This window comes from Sinocyclocheilus anshuiensis, unplaced genomic scaffold (genome assembly GCF_001515605.1).
Source record: "Sinocyclocheilus anshuiensis isolate Anshui unplaced genomic scaffold, SAMN03320099.WGS_v1.1 scaffold210, whole genome shotgun sequence".
Lineage (NCBI taxonomy): Eukaryota > Metazoa > Chordata > Actinopteri > Cypriniformes > Cyprinidae > Sinocyclocheilus > Sinocyclocheilus anshuiensis.
The window spans coordinates 615,713-632,937 of NW_015547666.1; the positions used below are offsets into that span (position 1 = coordinate 615,713).

Genomic DNA, 17,225 nt, shown 5'->3' on the forward strand with positions numbered 1-17,225 from the left:
ATAAAATAATTATTATTTTTTTATGGCATATTTATTGTTGATTAGTCAAGACCTCCCATCGTTATTCAAGACATAAATAGGTTTGATGGTGCACACCAACTGCAAACAGCGGGAAGAACCAGCGCTGCATTTATTTCAATGTGAAATGAAGACTAAAATAATCAACATTATCTGTACAGCAGGTATGGAAAACATAAATACAATACAAACAGGTTCAATCAGTGTATTCATCCATTCGAGTTGTGTGCAGTCCAGGTCTTCAGGGTCAAAGGTCACCGAGCCATCATGGCTCTGTCACGCCTGATCTCACGTCAGTGACTCTCGTCATTTCAGGATCTTCACTGCTGCTTCTCGAATGCACTGCGCTGCTTTCTCGATCTCCTCCTGCGTCTGCTCAACAGTCACGACGACTCTGATGCTGAGGACACACACGCTCAAAAACATCAGTTTTACAGCAAAACATGATTCCAGAGGTTTCACTGATGAAATAGCTCACAGCTAATCACCTTGGCGGTGGAAGAAAACGCTCGTCTTTGTCCAGGTATCGAGCCAAAGTGAGTGCGATCTGTCTTTCCAAACTCTACAGAAAGGACCAAAAATAAGAGATTTACACAGCATTTACTATACTATACAGGAATTCACAATGTACCTTTTATTTCCTTTAATACATTTCTGCGATACATTTCTCTTTCATAAGTTTTAAAGCAATTAAAATGTTAAAAACTTTCTCTGCCTCTGAAATTACTTTCTTTTTCTGGTTATATAGCCAAGGGTTAATTAATGTTATAAAACTGGCAATTCCAACTCTAAATTGTGATTGGATGAGCCATGTTTAAAAATTGTTGTAAATGCTGATAGCACATTCTACATTGAATGGTTAAGTTGCACCCATAAGCAGCCTACAATCAAACTTGATGAAATAATTGTTTATTCTAGTTATTAATAAAAATACATTTAATTATTTATTGAACACTGGAGCATCTTACATGGCTGTTTTATTCAATTCAACACTGCACTGTGCTTCTCAACTATATTGAGCAGGCTGATTATGTTGATAAAATCAGATTTTAAAAATTTTTTAATTTGGCGTAAATGTTGTGTAGCAATGCTTTCTGCAATTTAAATATTGTGTGCATTTCATTTTATGCATAGTGGCGACAACGACAGAAATATCTCTGAAAACCATTTTTCTCCAACTGTACACACTACTGTTTAAAAGCTTGGGGTCGACGAAATTTTTAATGTTATTGAAAAGTTTCTTATGTTCACAAAGAACATAAATACAGTAAAAACAGCAATATTGTGAAATATCATTTCATGTGATGCATCCTTGTTGAATAAAAGTATTACTTTCTTTAAAAAAAAAAAAGAATGAAATAAAATAAAAATCTTACTGAACCCAAACTTTTGGATGGTAGTGTAGCTTCATTTTGGTCTCTAATGTTCACTTTTCATGATCCAGGTTAGGGATGGGCGATATCGTATCGTTTGCTACTACAGAAGCACGTGTGCGATACAGTTTTGCATGTGTATGAGCCTGTTTACAAACCTGTTGTCCAACAAAGAGATTTACTGACATACTTCTACTGCAAATTCACTTTGTAACATCAGTCGAGTGTTTGAAATAACTTATTTTTGTGACCAGACCTGGTTTTATATCACAGAATGAGGCAGAAATCCTATGTCGATTAGCATTGCATTATTAATATACTTTATTCTTATAAAAATACCCAAGATGGCTTGAAAAACACAGATAAACCCATATATTGTCACAAGTGTGTGTTTATTGTCTTTACGTTTGATCAGCTTAAGCATTTCTATCTTCTTTTTACTCCATATGTCTTTTTCTCCATATTAGGGATTTCACGGAACTTCATCAGTTATTACTTCTGTGATGCATATGTGGAGCTTCTGCGCGAGGGCGCCCTCTAGCTTCCAGTATGAATGAAACCGACATTACATTACGTGTGTGCTCACAACACCCTATTTTTTTCTCTCTCAGTGGATGCATACGAATTATCGTAATTTATATCGTCATTGCAATAAGTACCAGAAAATATAGTTTTAAGTCCATATCGCCCATCCCTAATCCAGATAATAACCAACTGATGAACGTTTTTTGCCCTATATTTTCTTTTTGAACTGGTAAATACTTCATATTACAAAAGTACGTTGTTTGCGGCAATATTATTTTCATTATTACACGAGCAACACGTTCAGCCATATGCCATGATAACCACATTAAGACAACTGACTTGTTATCTGTGATCTGCTGTTGTAACGTACGTAATCGACAATCGCTCGGAGCAGCTTCAGGTCATTTGTTCTGGATCCGGTGCTGTTTTCCAGCTGCAGATGAAGAGCAGGAGCTAAAGGCTCGCCGGCCACCTTCAGCCCTGGAGTCCTGCAAAAAACGCCACTGAAATCATCACTAATGCCCACAAAAAACACAACCAGCCAACCGGTGTATGAGGTCAGGAATGACTTCTGAGATATCTGGCATTTAGATTATTATTGCTCATAATAACTTACATAACATTGATTTTGGTTTCAAAAATTGTTTAATGTTTTTCTTTTTCATGAAAAAAAGGAGGTAAAATGGACTTGCCCTTGTAGTGCTTTCTGGACGTGTTTGCAATTTTCCTGTAACACCCTGAAAATGCCTGCGAGAGAAAATGAAAGAAATACAGCAATTACTGTGATGTTTTGCCCAAAACATGCTCTACACAAGAAAGTGAATGCATGTAGTTTGCTGATCTGAATAATAATACATACAGTTTCATGGCATTTTGAGAAAACTATATGACCCGCTTGAGTACTGAGGTCTGTTACTCTGGTTTACATATATATTTGCATTTTTTAATAAACATTTTTCTGTTTGGCCAAAAAGTGCTGTAAGCATTTTGACATATCTAAAGAATAATCTTTTTTATCATTTTTTCAAATACTTTGTGAAATACTTTTTATTTTAGTAATGTTATGTCAAATAAATTTAATTTAATTGCAGCAATTTTTCGACTTTTTTTAAGTTAAGTAGTGGGATATCAGATATTTCAGCTTTATATTGGCCATTTTGCTCTACAAAAACAATAACAACAAAAACATACCGGTCAACCACTAGTTAAGTTCGCAGTAATGCAAGAACGCACATTAAGTATGTACATTGAGACTGCACACTTGCAGTTCATAATTTGTTTTTGTTTGTGTGTGTGTTTGCATACGAGAACGTTTTAGGCCTAAAAATACGTAACAGAGATCAAAAGATCCAGATGCCGGAAAGCTCACTGTATTCATTGACGATTACAGGATAAGGATTTTAATCCGTTTTCAGACAGAAACTTCTACCGGATTAAATATTTCACAGCGGAGCATAACTAGAAAAATGTAGATTCGCTACAGAGACTCATTCAATTTCTGTCCCTAGTCGCCAAGGTGCTCGGAGCTGTTTCTATATGGTTGCTTTTGGCCCAAGTCAAAAATAGTGAAGGATATAGTGGCCCATTGATATGACATAGTTTGCTTGTCAGAGTAAGTCTGCTGGATTTTGTTTCCTTTTAACGTTAGCCAAGCAAAAGTATTATCATACATTAGGTTTTATCTGAATGCCTTAACTAAATGTGACTAATAATAATAGTAATGCTGGCCTAGCAAATACGGTTAAAAATAATGCCCATTCTCTATATTAAAGTATGTTTGAGCGTCACTGCATATGGTTTGGATCAGCTGATTATCAGAGGGTCTCTTTAAAGTCCAGCCAATTCATTTAGCGGAAACACTTAGGCAGAAAAGAAATGCTCAGTCAGGAGGGAAAATACTCATATTCCACGTGTATATATGAGGAGGTAGATTTAGCAAATGAAAAAGTTAATAATATACTAAATAGCTAGAGAAAATAAAATGCATTTGTTTTTGTTAATGTCAATGTTGTTACCTGGATCTTCCTCCATGATGTTGAGGGCTTCAATAGCAGCAGAGGCCAGCATGGGTGGAAGAGACGCTGAGAAACAGTAACCCTGACCCGACAGACGCTGACAACATGAGAAAACACATTCATATTCAATCGCCAGTTCACACCATAAGATATTAATGTTCATTTCTGAGTACAATAATGATGGGAAGCAGAAACTCTTCTTTAGAAGGCAAGCAGTGAAGTGATTTTCACAAAGGCTATACAACACGTATCTAAACAAAGCTCGGTGGGCCATAATGACTCAGACATGAGAAGTTTGGAGACAGTGGTACCTGGTGGAAAAACTATGCAAGCCACTGAATTTTTTTTTTTTTTGTATTCTGGTTTTTGTAATATGTTTGTTTCTGCTTTGTGTATTTGTGGATTATGGTTCTTACCATCAACCTGCCAGGGAATGCAGATGAAAATTAGCCTGAATGACTAAATCTGGCACATTTACATAGTAGACTTGTTTACTCGTGTTAATTCATGTGTATTGTCCCTTTTAAATAAAATAAAAACAAACAAACAAACAAAAAATAAAGGTAACTGCGACATTTAATCTCACAATTCTGACGTTTTTTGGAATTGCAAGTCATCATCTCACAATTCTGACTTTTCTTCTAAGATTTGCGAGATATATAGATGCAGTTGTGTGTTATGAAGTCAGAATTGCAAGATATAAACTTGTGAGAGAAAAAAAAATCAGAATTTTTAGATAAAATGTCGCAATTACCTTTTTAATTAAAAATATTATTCAGTGGTGTAGACGGGCTTCCGTAAAAAAAATAAACTTTTAAGAATGATATAAAGTGATCAATTATAAATATGCTTATAACTTTCCATGCAGAGTCCAACAATACCACATGCATTAAGGTCAGCAATATCCATTTGAATAAGATCATAAACCACTGGATCTTTGTAACACATATTTAAGACATATTTAATCTTTGGGGGAAAACAATTTAGTACAAATCTTCACCAAAATTGGACTCACAGGTTATCACAGTAAGTTATTGATTTTTGAGTCTTAAGGGGCATTTTTCAAAGTAATTAGGCAATAAAATTGACTGTGTCAATGCCAAACAAGAAACAAGGCCATTAATCCACTGGCATATTCAAAATATTTCTTTACAATGTTAATAAGGAATTTAAATGTTTTTTATTTTAATATTTATACGAAGTCTTTGATATTCAACTGAAGTTGGTCTTGTAATTGCTGTAGCCTGCTGCTATGCTTCTCATTATAATATATTTCAAGACTTAAACTTGAAGTTTTCTAGAGCGACCGTTTTCTCATCAGTGAAAGCGACTGTATGAAAATCTGCAAACGCTGCACAAACTGCTCAGATTATTGACGCTCCATATGCATTTAAATAGAGCGCGAGGATTCACTTCCTTCACATCACTAAAGGGAAGAATGGATCTGATATGATCCGTGTGAAGTTATATGAAAGTCAAATAGGCAAGGAAAAGAATAAATCACTTATCACAGTACTTGGTGTATCAAAACTCACATGTAAAGAGGATTGCATAATGTGTCATATCAGAGGATTCCTGTCGATTACAAACCCTTAGATCAGTGGTCTCAAACTCAATTCCTGGAGGGCCACAGCTCTGCACAGTTTAGCTCCAACCCTAATCAAACACACCTGATCCAGCTAATCAAGGTCTTCAGGGTTATTAGAAACTTCCAAGCAGGTGTGATTTGGAGCTGGTTGGAGCTAAACTTTGCAGAGCTGTGGCCCTCCAGGAATTGAGTTTGAGACCAATGCCTTAGATAGTCTAAAGATCAGGTGTGTTTGATTAGGGTTGGAGCTAAACTGTGCAGAGCTGTGGCCCTCCAGGAATTGAGTTTGAGACCAATGCCTTAGATAGTCTAAAGAAACTGTGTTATTTAACAGACAGGATTTCTGATGCAAGAGCTTCTGCTTTTCTAGGGATCTGGATCACATTTCAGTGACTATAGGTTACCTGAGGATAATTGTGCTCTTATGTCCAGATTTAAAAACGCATATGTATATAATTACAGTTTTATCTTCAGAATATAGAAACCATATGTACAGAAACATACATCAAAAGAAAATTATTTTGATCATTTAAACAATAACCAGAAAGCCAAACCTTTTGAGAGTATGTAAAATACACGCTGACTAATAAAATCCTTTGCTTACTGAATACAAAGACAAACCCAACATCAGATATTAAGATTAAAGAATATTTCAGGTTATTTTCGGCTGCCAGTATTTGCTGTATTAAACACATCCCCTATTCACAGATGTACATACAGTGAGTCAAAATGATTGTCTGTGGAAAAATGAACAACGAGCCACAGGTGATGTAAATAAAAATTAGGCTAAAGCTAGGATTTCTGCTTTCTGGCTTCCATTCAAAGTTGGATGTAGGATATTCCTATGCAATATCTCTGACTTTAGACCATAAAGTTGAAGATAACGTATACTTCACATTAGCTTTGCAGTCTTTCTGAGTTGAATAGAACGCTATAGTAAACATTATGCTGAATATACCTTTAACAAATTGTCATTTTAGAAAGTATGCACAATGGTGCAAATCAGTTATTGCTGTTTTGTAGTCATACCTGATGATCAATAACGAACGATCGTCCACAGCAGAAACCTCCGATGGACGCCAGTGCATTCTCCATGTTGGCACTGATGAGGTCAATATCATCGATCTGAAATTAAACACATGCAGTTTTTGCCGAATCGTTATTTTACACCCGAGTTCCTGAAACCGTAGAGAAGTTTATATTACGTACGTTGACCCCAAAATGCTCTGTGACTCCTCTTCCGTGTTCTCCAAGCACTCCGAAAGACATGCTCTCCTCCAGAAAGATTCGCACTTTATATTTGTACTTCAGTTTCACCTGGAAAACAAGATGCAAGAGCAAAAACATCAGTCCATGTGGAAAATGTAACCAGTGAAATATAGCAATAGCAGTACTTCAAACGTAAATATAAATTATACAGTGTTCTGATTGTTTTTAAATGTGTTCTTGGTGGTTCAGATGTAGGTCTATAGCTATGTTTCCATTAGAGCCCGACCGATATGGGTTTTTGGGGGGCCGATACCGATACCTATATTAAGGAGTAAAAAAAAGGCAGATATCGATATATCAGCCGATATTCTTTGTGTATATTATAGTACAGTACCAATCAAAAGTTTGGACACTTTCCTATTCGTGTGTCCAAACATTTGACTGGTACTATATATAGAATACATTATATACATAAACAGAATATATATACATAAACACATTTTTTGCAATGATCACTCAAATGTGGTGATCAAACACTTATAATGACATGACAGAGATATGTAACGGAGGCAGGGCATTTAACAATTAATTCACGCTAGACAAGACCCTTATTCCTTGTCTGGGATCGTGTAGAACACTTTGAAGCTGCACTGAAGCTGCAATTTGGACCTTCCACCCAGTGAACCCCACTGAAGTCCACTATATAGAGAAAAACCCTGGAATGTTTTCCTCAAAAACCTTAATTGTTTTTTCGACTGAAGAAAGAAAGACATGAACATCTTGGATGACATGGGGGTGAGTAAATTATGAGGAAATTTTAATTCAGAAGTGAACTAATCCTTTAAGCTTTAAAGCGTTTCATCCAGGTCGCCAGTAGCAGCCAATGGAGCGCGCTCTGCTGGACAAACTACGTAATTACACCATTTACATGCATTTTATCTGCGTTTTATGTTCTGTAAAAAAATGCTCATATCGGTGATATATCGGCGGCATATTCGCCGATACCGATATATCTGCTGCAGGCTAATATCGTCCGATAAAATCAGCAAAATATTGCATAAAAACCGCTGGATGGAAATGTCAAGATGCGCATAAATTCTAAAAATGCGCATAAAAAAGTTATGCACACATTTGAGTAGGATAAACGTTTTATCCAGTAAGAAAAAATGTGCATAAACTATGATGGAAACACATTTACCGAATAAATTCCTCCATGCGCATCGAAAAAGTCATGTGACTTTGCGCTATGAGATGGGATAACTTGACTAGCCGCGGACCGATCTCGTTCACAGCATCTATATGTTGTTATGGTCATTCTGAAATGCCTGAGAAAAGTCTGTCATTAAAGTATTTCTGTATAATCGTCTTACACAACTGCGTTCCCAAACAGCAGCATCCGCCTCCGAAAGCAATGACTGCATTTATTGTGTTACATCTGCTCGCTCTGAGGCGCAAGTAATTTATCATATATGAAAATTATTATATTCAGTGGCTTCTCCTAGTTTTCTAAGTGATATTTAGTGCCAGTTTACCAGGAAGTGACGATTTTGTTCTCTTTGACTCGTTGGATGGAAACTGTGCTTTATTCGCAAAAGTTTATGCGATATTCCAGTTTTGCGCATAAGTTTAATTCAAATCTTTGGATGGAAACATAGCTTATATAAGGCCTCATTTACACTGTCAGTTAAATGTGATTTTTTGCTCATATGTGACACCGATCGGATGTGTTCTATGAGTGTGTAAACAGGAAAAAAACGCATGCATTCGGATATTCGAGATCGGTTTCAGGCCTCATTCATGTGTGGAAATAAATCAGATATAAATTAGATATAAAGCGACTGTCATGTAAACAGGCAGATCGGATTTTCTGAGGTTTGCGTTCTGAACGTCATTAAAATTGCCAAAATTTCGTACTTCTCTGTGGTTTAATTACAAGATATTATTCTCAGGAGGAAGCACGTGTGGAGACGGTAAATGACAAATACTGCAAGGGATAAAAATTACTGTTCGAAGTTAAAACAAAATTATTGAAAAAAATTTATATAATTGGAGCTTTTCTTGTTTAACAAGAAAATACCATTCTACCAGTCTACTTTCTTTTTACTTTTAAAGGGACAATTCACCCAAAAATGGAAATTTGGATAAACATGGATAAACAGCTCAATTCATATGGATTTATTTAAATCTCTTAACGAATGTTTTGAAGCGTTAGAGTTTTGGGTGAATAGACTTCTAACGGAGGAATTAAAAAAAATCTTCATTTGTGTTTCAAAGATGAACAAAAGTATAACGGGTTTGGAACGACATGAGGGTGACAATTTTCATTTTTGGGTGAACTATCCCTTTATTACAATGTGTTTCTTTGAACGTATTTGTAAAATTTACTCACAGTTTGTGAGTGAAACTTGTTTCAAAGTAAATCCAACACCATTTTCTTTTTAGTATAGCATTAGTGATGCTTTCCTTAGCAAACACCACAGAGTCAGATGACACAAACAGTGCTTTCAGAAAGTAGATTTTTTTTTTGTTCACATTTTGTTGTTTCAGCTTATACACCATACCATATGTGACCCTGGACCACAAAACCAATTATAAGGGTCAATTATTTGAAATTGGACGAGATACAACTATTTGAAAATCTGGAATCTGAGGGTGCAAAAAAATCTAAATATTGAGAAAATCATCTTTAAAGTTGTCCAAATGAAGTTCTTAGCAATGCATATTACTAATCAAAAATTAAGTTTTGATATATTTACGGTAGGAAATTTACAAAATATCTTCATGAATCATGATCTTTACTTAATATCCTAATGATTTTTGGCATAAAAGAATAATCTATAATTTTGACCCATACAATGTATTGTTGGCTATTGCTACAAATATACCCCAGCGACTTACTGCTTTTGTGCTCCAGGGTCACATATGATGATAAAGCAAAAAACAGATTTGTGATAACTTTGCACATTTATTAAAAAGGAAACCTGTTTAAAAAGCTGTCTTACCAGTTCAGGTAGTGGACAGAGATCTGCAGTGTTGATATAGAGTCCCTCAACGACAATGAACCGCCGGATTACTTTCGCCTTGCGTGGATTCTAAAGAAAAACACAAAAATAATAAGAATGAATGAACAAGCGTGTATACCTGTATAGTGAAACATCAAACATCAAATGCTAGAGGTCTTTTGAGTGGTTGTTAGTGTGGATTGATCATGTAAATGTCAATCTTACTGCACTTTATTCATCTGTGCATGTTTTACTAAAGTAAAGTTTGTTTTTGTAATCTTGCATCAAAAAGGAACAATTTTCTCTACTTCAAAAACATTTCTGTTGACAAAAAGGCCACATGGACAGAGAAAAATTTTATAATAACCGATAAAGTCACTTTTCACTGTAGTCACATCCCAATTGTTAAAATCGGTGATGCTTTATTTTAATGCAGTGTACACAAAAAAGTACTGAGTAAAATTAATTAACAAAATATATTAAATACAGGGTTAGGATTACTTTTACTTTTAGTCATTTAGCAGACGCTTTTATCCAAAACAAAACAAAAGGTATGAGTAGGGGTGTGCGATATTGACAAAAAATAATATCTCGATATTTTCTGGGATTTTATGGATAACGATAATTAGACGATATTTTGCGGAGTGTGTTATTGTGCTGATATCTTAAGGACTGCCGAAGACAGCGGACTCCTAAAGTTTTTGATATTCTTCATAACCTGTTTGGTGGTCAGTTCATACTGATAGAAATTAATCTTTTCCAATAAGGTTAAACTGATTTTAACATTTTATGGGCATTTTTACCTTTATAAAGCCATTTTTTCTAAAAGTGTCCATTATCTTTTGAGTAAAATTCTTACATTTAATCAGGGCATTACGTTTGATTCATGGTGTCTAATATGTCTCTTAATTAACTCCGTGTTTAGCACATTTCACATTTGTAATCATTCATTAAAAAAAAACGGCACTCTTTGTTTGATATTGAATAACTATATGAAGTGGTATAAATATATACATTTTCTGCCATCATGTCATGAATTTGTGATCATTCTAAATGTATTGTAGACTGAATCATGCAGTGAAAGAACGCCTTCTAAATGTGCACGCGCACTAGTTTAAACTTCACGTAATGTATGCGTGCCTGTAGGGGTGTTTTTAAAGGTTTTTGCAAAATACTTGATAACGTCAAATCACACATCGTTAAAACAACGATTAAGATATTATCACAGACGATATATATCGCACACCCCTAGGTATGAGTATAATAATGATTCTAACATAACACTAAGCCAAACACCAAAAAACAACTACATATGTGTATGTACAGCCACACACATATACATATACACGTACATATATATATAAATACATTCAATATACATATATATATATTATTTCATTTCCATTTTGTATGTTGAAGTACTGAAATAACTCAAATTAAATAAAACTAAAACTTAATAAAAAACCTATATAGACATAATAAAAAACTAATAAAATGACAACATTACTACAACTGTAACTAAATCTAAAATAGATAACTAATACAAATCAAACTACATTAGTTTATCAGTAATCCTAAAAAAAAATAACACTGAGCCAAACACACATGCTAAAATAACAACAACTTACTTACACATAGTAAGAAATGGTTATAAAAACTGAAACTGAAGTGAAACAAGTATTAGGAAAGAGGATAAATAAAAAGCAATACTTATCCTTTGCCGGTGTCCCTGCCCGGATAATTACTGTTTGTTGTTTGTAATTATGCATAATTTAATTTACTATAGTAAGAAAATGTAACATGTAAGAAGGACACTGTAAAATTAAGTGCTACCTTAAAATCAAGTCTGTATCATTTACTTTAATATTTATATACTGCACACTACGTTTCTATGGAAGGCCATGTTACTCAAAATTAATCATTAAATAAATGTTGAAATATATAAATAAATCGTTAAATAAATATTTATTTATTTATTTCATTCACTCCACATTCATTCATGAAGTGCCGACAACCGTAACCCTAAAAAATGTAATGTGGAGGAAATAAATAACTGTATAAATAAATAAAAATGAATAATTCAATAAATCAATATATAAATGAATGAATGAATATTTATGCATTTCTTTATTTCTTTAATTATTTAATTGTGTTATTTAAAGATTTATTTATATTTTTCAGCATTTATTTAATTTTGACTAATTGGCCTTCCATACGTTTCACCAGGACATATGGCATAAATGCATGTCGTGTCTGAATTTCTCTTCAGTGTGAGCTGTTGAAATCCCTCCTCACCTTCTGATCTTCGATCTCCTGCTCCTTCAGAAGGCGCTCCAGATCCTCCATATCGTTGTGCTTGAAGTACTTGACGAAGCTGCGTGAAGCCTGCAGGCCTTTCTGAATGGAGAAGCAGGCCGCCTCGTCACTGAGAAAACATGACAGACAGATCAGGACGCTTTATCATCTCTGTGGAAAGCCTGTTGGGTTCAGCAGGATCTTACACAAAGATGATGTCTCCTCTCTTGGAGTACGCTGGGATAGCGCTGGCGATGGTGGCGAAGCCGTACGAGTAGATAATGGCCTCCTCTGTTCTCATGAACTTCGCCAATCGCTCCTCTAACTCCAGATGAACATCTGTGAAACATTTCAATGCTGTAAACTGACGCAGCAACACGAGACAGACACCTGAGATGATCAATCTACCGACCGAAGGTCCCATAGAAGCCTCTCGGTCCACACGTCCCCACACCGTATTTCTTCAGCGACGACAAAGCCTTCAGCTGAAAACAAATAAATAAAATAAAAAATATATTTTAATCAGGAACAGAATTTCACCTTTGACATGCCTCATTGAGTTAATCACAATTGTCATCATTTACTTTGCTTAATACATGTTGCCTAACCCTAACGCTCAGTTTGCGTTCTCACACCACAATGTTTATGACTCACTTCCAATAAAAACATGTTTTTAATGTTAATAACGTCACAACAACAGTAAAATAGGGAAAACTACTGTGAAAGGCATTTCATGTTGTCTTAAAGGAATCTGGTATATGTGGTATATAGCAGTGCTGAGTTTATATTTATATTTATGCATTTGGCTGGCAAAGGCTTTTATCCAAAGGCATACAGTTGATATACTGAACTGAACCCACAACCTTGGAATTGCTTGAGCCATGCTTAGTGCCACTAACTAAAAAGTTAAGCTGGAGTTTGGAAACAGAACAATTATTACATTTTGTTGAAAGGTTATGATGATAGAATTATATTTTTAAAAATAGAGACAACTTAGATTTAATGTTAACTTGAGAAGTTAATGTAAATAATTTGTACCTTTCGTTATTGGCTTTTTAATTCAACAGAAGATAATTAATTTGTTTCTGTGTGTCATTACATTAGTTGAAAACTTTAAAACAAAACATTTATTTATTTATCTACCATTCATAGTTGAAGAAAGATTTTACTTTAAGCAAAGATGCATTCAATTGATCAAAAGTGACAGTACAAGCATTTAAACTGTAGCTAAAGATTGTAAATCCTATTCATTATTTTTTTCCAGAAACATATTTAACATTGATAATAATCAGAAATGTTTCTTGAGCAGCAAATCATAATATCAGACTGATTTCTGAAGATCATGTGACACTGAAGACTGCAGTAATGATGCTGAAAATTCAGCTTTGATCACAGAAATAAATTACATTTTAACATAGATTTAAATAAAAAAGTATTTTTTTAATTGTAACAATATTTCACAATTTTACTCTTTTTAATCCCATAAATGCAGCCTTGGCAAATATTTAAAAAAAACATTAAAAACTCTTACAGCTGGTAAGTGCAAGTGCCATTTAAACTACGCCTTTCAAATCAGATCCACCGCTGATATTTGTATTCATCAAGCTGTATTTAGCATTAAAGAGCAAACTGCACACTACAATCAGCAGCAGCTGTGATGTGTGTGAATCTGACGAATGGAAAAGCACTCGTAATGCTACAAACCTTTACGCGCTCGCTGTCGAGCAGACCCAGGAAGTTAAATGAGGCAAAGTTAATGCACTCTTTCCCATTCACAATGATTCTGTGGCTTGGAGGCCTGTAAAAGAAAAGCACGGCTTATTATTACACCAGACGCAGCAGACAGAGCTGATGGAGACACGCGGACCCAAATAAGAGGTTTCTTCAGAAACGTCTCCACTTGCTGAATGTACGCTGAAACAGCACAGACGTACCCCGTGACCACATCATAATTGAGGGAAGGATGGTCTTTCGATACGAGGGGAACCAGGGTCTCGGGCTGCCACTCCTCAATCAACTCCTCTTTCTCCTGAAACACACAGAGATAAAGGACATGAAGAACACTTTACAGGGGTTTATATGTGACCCTGGACCACAAAACCAGTCTTAAGTGTCAATTTTTCAAGATTTATAAACCATCTGAAAGCTGAATAAATAAGCTTTCCATTGATGTAAGGTTTGTTAGGATCGGACGATATTTGGCTGAGATACAACTATTTGAAAATCTGGAATCTGAGGGTGCAAACAAATCAAAATATTGAGAAAATCATCTTTAAAGTTGTTCAAATGAAGTTCTTAGCAATGCATATTACTAATCAAACATTAAGTTTTAATATATTTACAGTAGGAAATGTACAAAATATCTTCATGGAACATGATCTTTACTTAATATCCTAATGATTTCTGGCATAAAAGAAAATGCAAATGTCTATAATTTTGACCCATACAATGTATTGTTGGCTATTGCTACAAATATACCCCAGCGACTTAACACTGCTTTTGTGCTCCAGGGTCAATATATTAGGTACTGAACATGAACTAACAATGAAAAATACTTGTAAAGCATTTATTAGTCTTATTTAGTGTTGATTGATTTCAACATCTACTAATACATTATTTTAATCAAAAATTGGTTCTGTTGGTATTATTTAATCAACCTTATCTAATGACAATCAACAGTATTTTTATTACATTAACAAAAATAAATAATAAATACTGTAACAAATGTATTGCTCATTGTTAATGCATTAACTACTGTTTACTAATGGGGCCTTATGTTGTAAAGCATCACTGAGAAAGCTTATAAAATCAAAGCAAGTTTTCCAAGTTACTGGATCAGTTTCTGATTATCGGTATATCAATCATTCCATGATTTCTGGAATCATATTGTGATTTACTTTTACAAATTTATAAATTGTTGTTAGTTATAACTTAGTATTCTTTTTTTGTATTGATCTTGTGCAGGTTTGAGTTTGGTTAATTGCAACCAACTGAATAATGATCAACTACAGTTCTATAGTAAACAACTAACAAACAGCAAATTCATAATTCACGTGAATATTTAAAGATAAATGTGTAGCATTTTATTAATGAGAATGAAAAAAGCTCCAAAAAGTAGAAAAGTCGCTTTACTTGGATACAAAACGTGCAGAATATGACACAAATATTTCACCATTCAAATGTCTGAGGTCAGTAAGACATTAATATGTTTATTTAGAAAGGATGGACTGAATCGATTAAAAGTGAGAGTAGACATATTTGTACTGCTACAAAAGATTTCTATTTCAAATAAATGCTGTTCTTTGAAACTTTATTTATAAAAGAACCCTGAAACATATGCATCCCTGTTTCCACAAAAATATGAAGCAGCACATTCTTTGAGCACTGATAATAATTAATAATAGGGATGTAGCGATTCACTCAACTCACGATTCGATTCACGATTTAGTTTTTTTTGTTTTTTACAAAATGAGATTTAAGACAAATTATAAATTAAATGTGTCCTTTTATTATTGCTTGGACAAAATACTTAATAATAATAATAATAATAAAAAGTTTCTCAAGCAGCAAATCAGCATATTAGAATGATTTCTGAAGATCATGTGACACTGAACACTGGAGTAATGATGCTGAAAATACAGCTGCGCATCACAGAAATACATTACATTTCAATATATATAACATTGGAAAACGTTATTGGGAATCGTAATAATATTTCACAATATTACTCTTTTACTATACTTCTGATCAGATAAATGCAGCCTTGGTGAGCAGAAGAGACTTTGAAAAACAGTACAAAATTAAACCGACCCCCAAACTTTTGAACAGCGGTGTACAATAAGGTGCTTGAATCACCAAACACTCAAACATTATAAAATGAACTATAATGGACCTCTCACCTTCTCTGTGAGGTCTGATCTCTCCTGAAGTTTATATGTTTTGGAAAACAGCAGTCTGATAATCCACAAAATGAGGATACCTTCTAAAACCAAATGATATGCTGGTGCCTAGAAGAGAAAATAACGAGACTGTTATAATAACACAAACTGCATGATTCACATTCTACATCAATGTTTTTAACTGGAGGACGTATTGCTTAAGATGTAGATAACAACGCTGACTATTTGTAACACCTTTAAAAAGTGTGCATGAATCTGCTCGTTTTAAGAGGTTTATCAGATGTCTGTACGGCATTATCAGGATTTCCAGATCAGGCATCTAAGTGTGCTGCTGGCTTGACAAGACAATAGTTTATTCTATTTCATTAGTAAAGCTGACTATTTATTGTCCATTAGTGTCTTGTCTTATAACGGTGAAAGGAAAGTTTGTTGTGGCTTATTGATTTATTTCTCGCATAAATCTTTACTCTCCCACAAACATGTGCATTTCAACGGAGGAAATACATCGTACAGGTTTGTTGGCAGTTTAATCACCCGTCCTAACACACACACAGAGGAAATAAATGGAGCTGCAGCATTAAGAAGAAACCGCACACAGCCCATAACAACTATTTCATCCATTTACACCGAAATACACTTACAGTTGTAGTTACTACAATGACTTGGATTCAGCCACAAAATGAAAGACCGATCTCGAAAGCTTACATTTTTAAGGAGAACTCTTATAATAAATAAGAGTAATAAAGTCTAGTATTGTGGCAGGTATGTAATGTACCTTTGTGTGAGTCTCACCTGTCTGTTTAACAGTTTAATACTGTTTATCACTGTTTATCACTGTTTAACACTGTTTAACACTGTTTAACACTGTTTATCACTGTTTAACACTGTTTAACACTGTTAATCACTGTTTAACACTGTTTAACTGTTTAACACTGTTTATCACTGTTTATCACTGTTCACTGCACTTCCTGGAGTTAATACTCAGGATTATATGTGAAGGAGAGCCAAATACACGCACACAGCCCAGTGCTGTTTAAATTAATAAACTTGACAAAGCCTGCCGATATTTCTACTGACTGAAAAATCAAAAGAACAAAAGAAGAAAGTTGTAGTTACCTCGTAAAAAGCTTGCACCATCTCTACTAACACCCACTGTTGCCCCGCCGCCATTTTGACTGAGTCACGTGACCCTGCGCCATCGCGTGGAAGACTAGCGTCAGCGCAACCTTCTTCTTCTTCTTATGATGTTTAATGGCGGTTGGCAAACCAGCTTTTGGTGCATATTCCGCCACCTACTGGGA

The 17,225-nt window shown here is 34.6% G+C and overlaps 1 protein-coding gene across 1 annotated transcript; it reads right to left on the reverse strand.

Moving 5' to 3' along the window:
- Positions 1 to 209: 209 nt before the first annotated feature.
- LOC107702586 (serine palmitoyltransferase 1-like) lies at positions 210 to 17,137 on the reverse strand. Its single transcript, XM_016504943.1, has 15 exons — positions 17,041 to 17,137; positions 15,925 to 16,032; positions 13,960 to 14,054; positions 13,730 to 13,823; positions 12,438 to 12,510; positions 12,232 to 12,364; positions 12,026 to 12,155; positions 9,731 to 9,820; positions 6,729 to 6,836; positions 6,549 to 6,644; positions 3,932 to 4,028; positions 2,609 to 2,663; positions 2,287 to 2,404; positions 507 to 580; positions 210 to 418 (listed from the first exon to the last, which is right to left on the reverse strand). Exons 1-15 carry the CDS (start codon positions 17,092 to 17,094, stop codon positions 325 to 327), a joined length of 1,419 nt encoding a protein of 472 aa, XP_016360429.1. The 5' UTR covers positions 17,095 to 17,137; the 3' UTR covers positions 210 to 324.
- Between the last annotated feature and the right edge of the window lie 88 nt (positions 17,138 to 17,225).

Excerpts from the sequence above, each read along its gene's own strand:
- LOC107702586 (XM_016504943.1), bottom strand. The coding sequence starts at position 17,094 with ATGGCGGCGGGGCAACAGTGGGTGTTAGTAGAGATGGTGCAAGCTTTT. Across the intron at positions 14,055-15,924 it reads GATCAGACCTCACAGAGAAG|GAGAAAGAGGAGTTGATTGA; the intron begins GTGAGAGGTCCA and ends TGTGTGTTTCAG. Across the intron at positions 6,837-9,730 it reads TCTGTCCACTACCTGAACTG|GTGAAACTGAAGTACAAATA; the intron begins GTAAGACAGCTT and ends CTTGTTTTCCAG.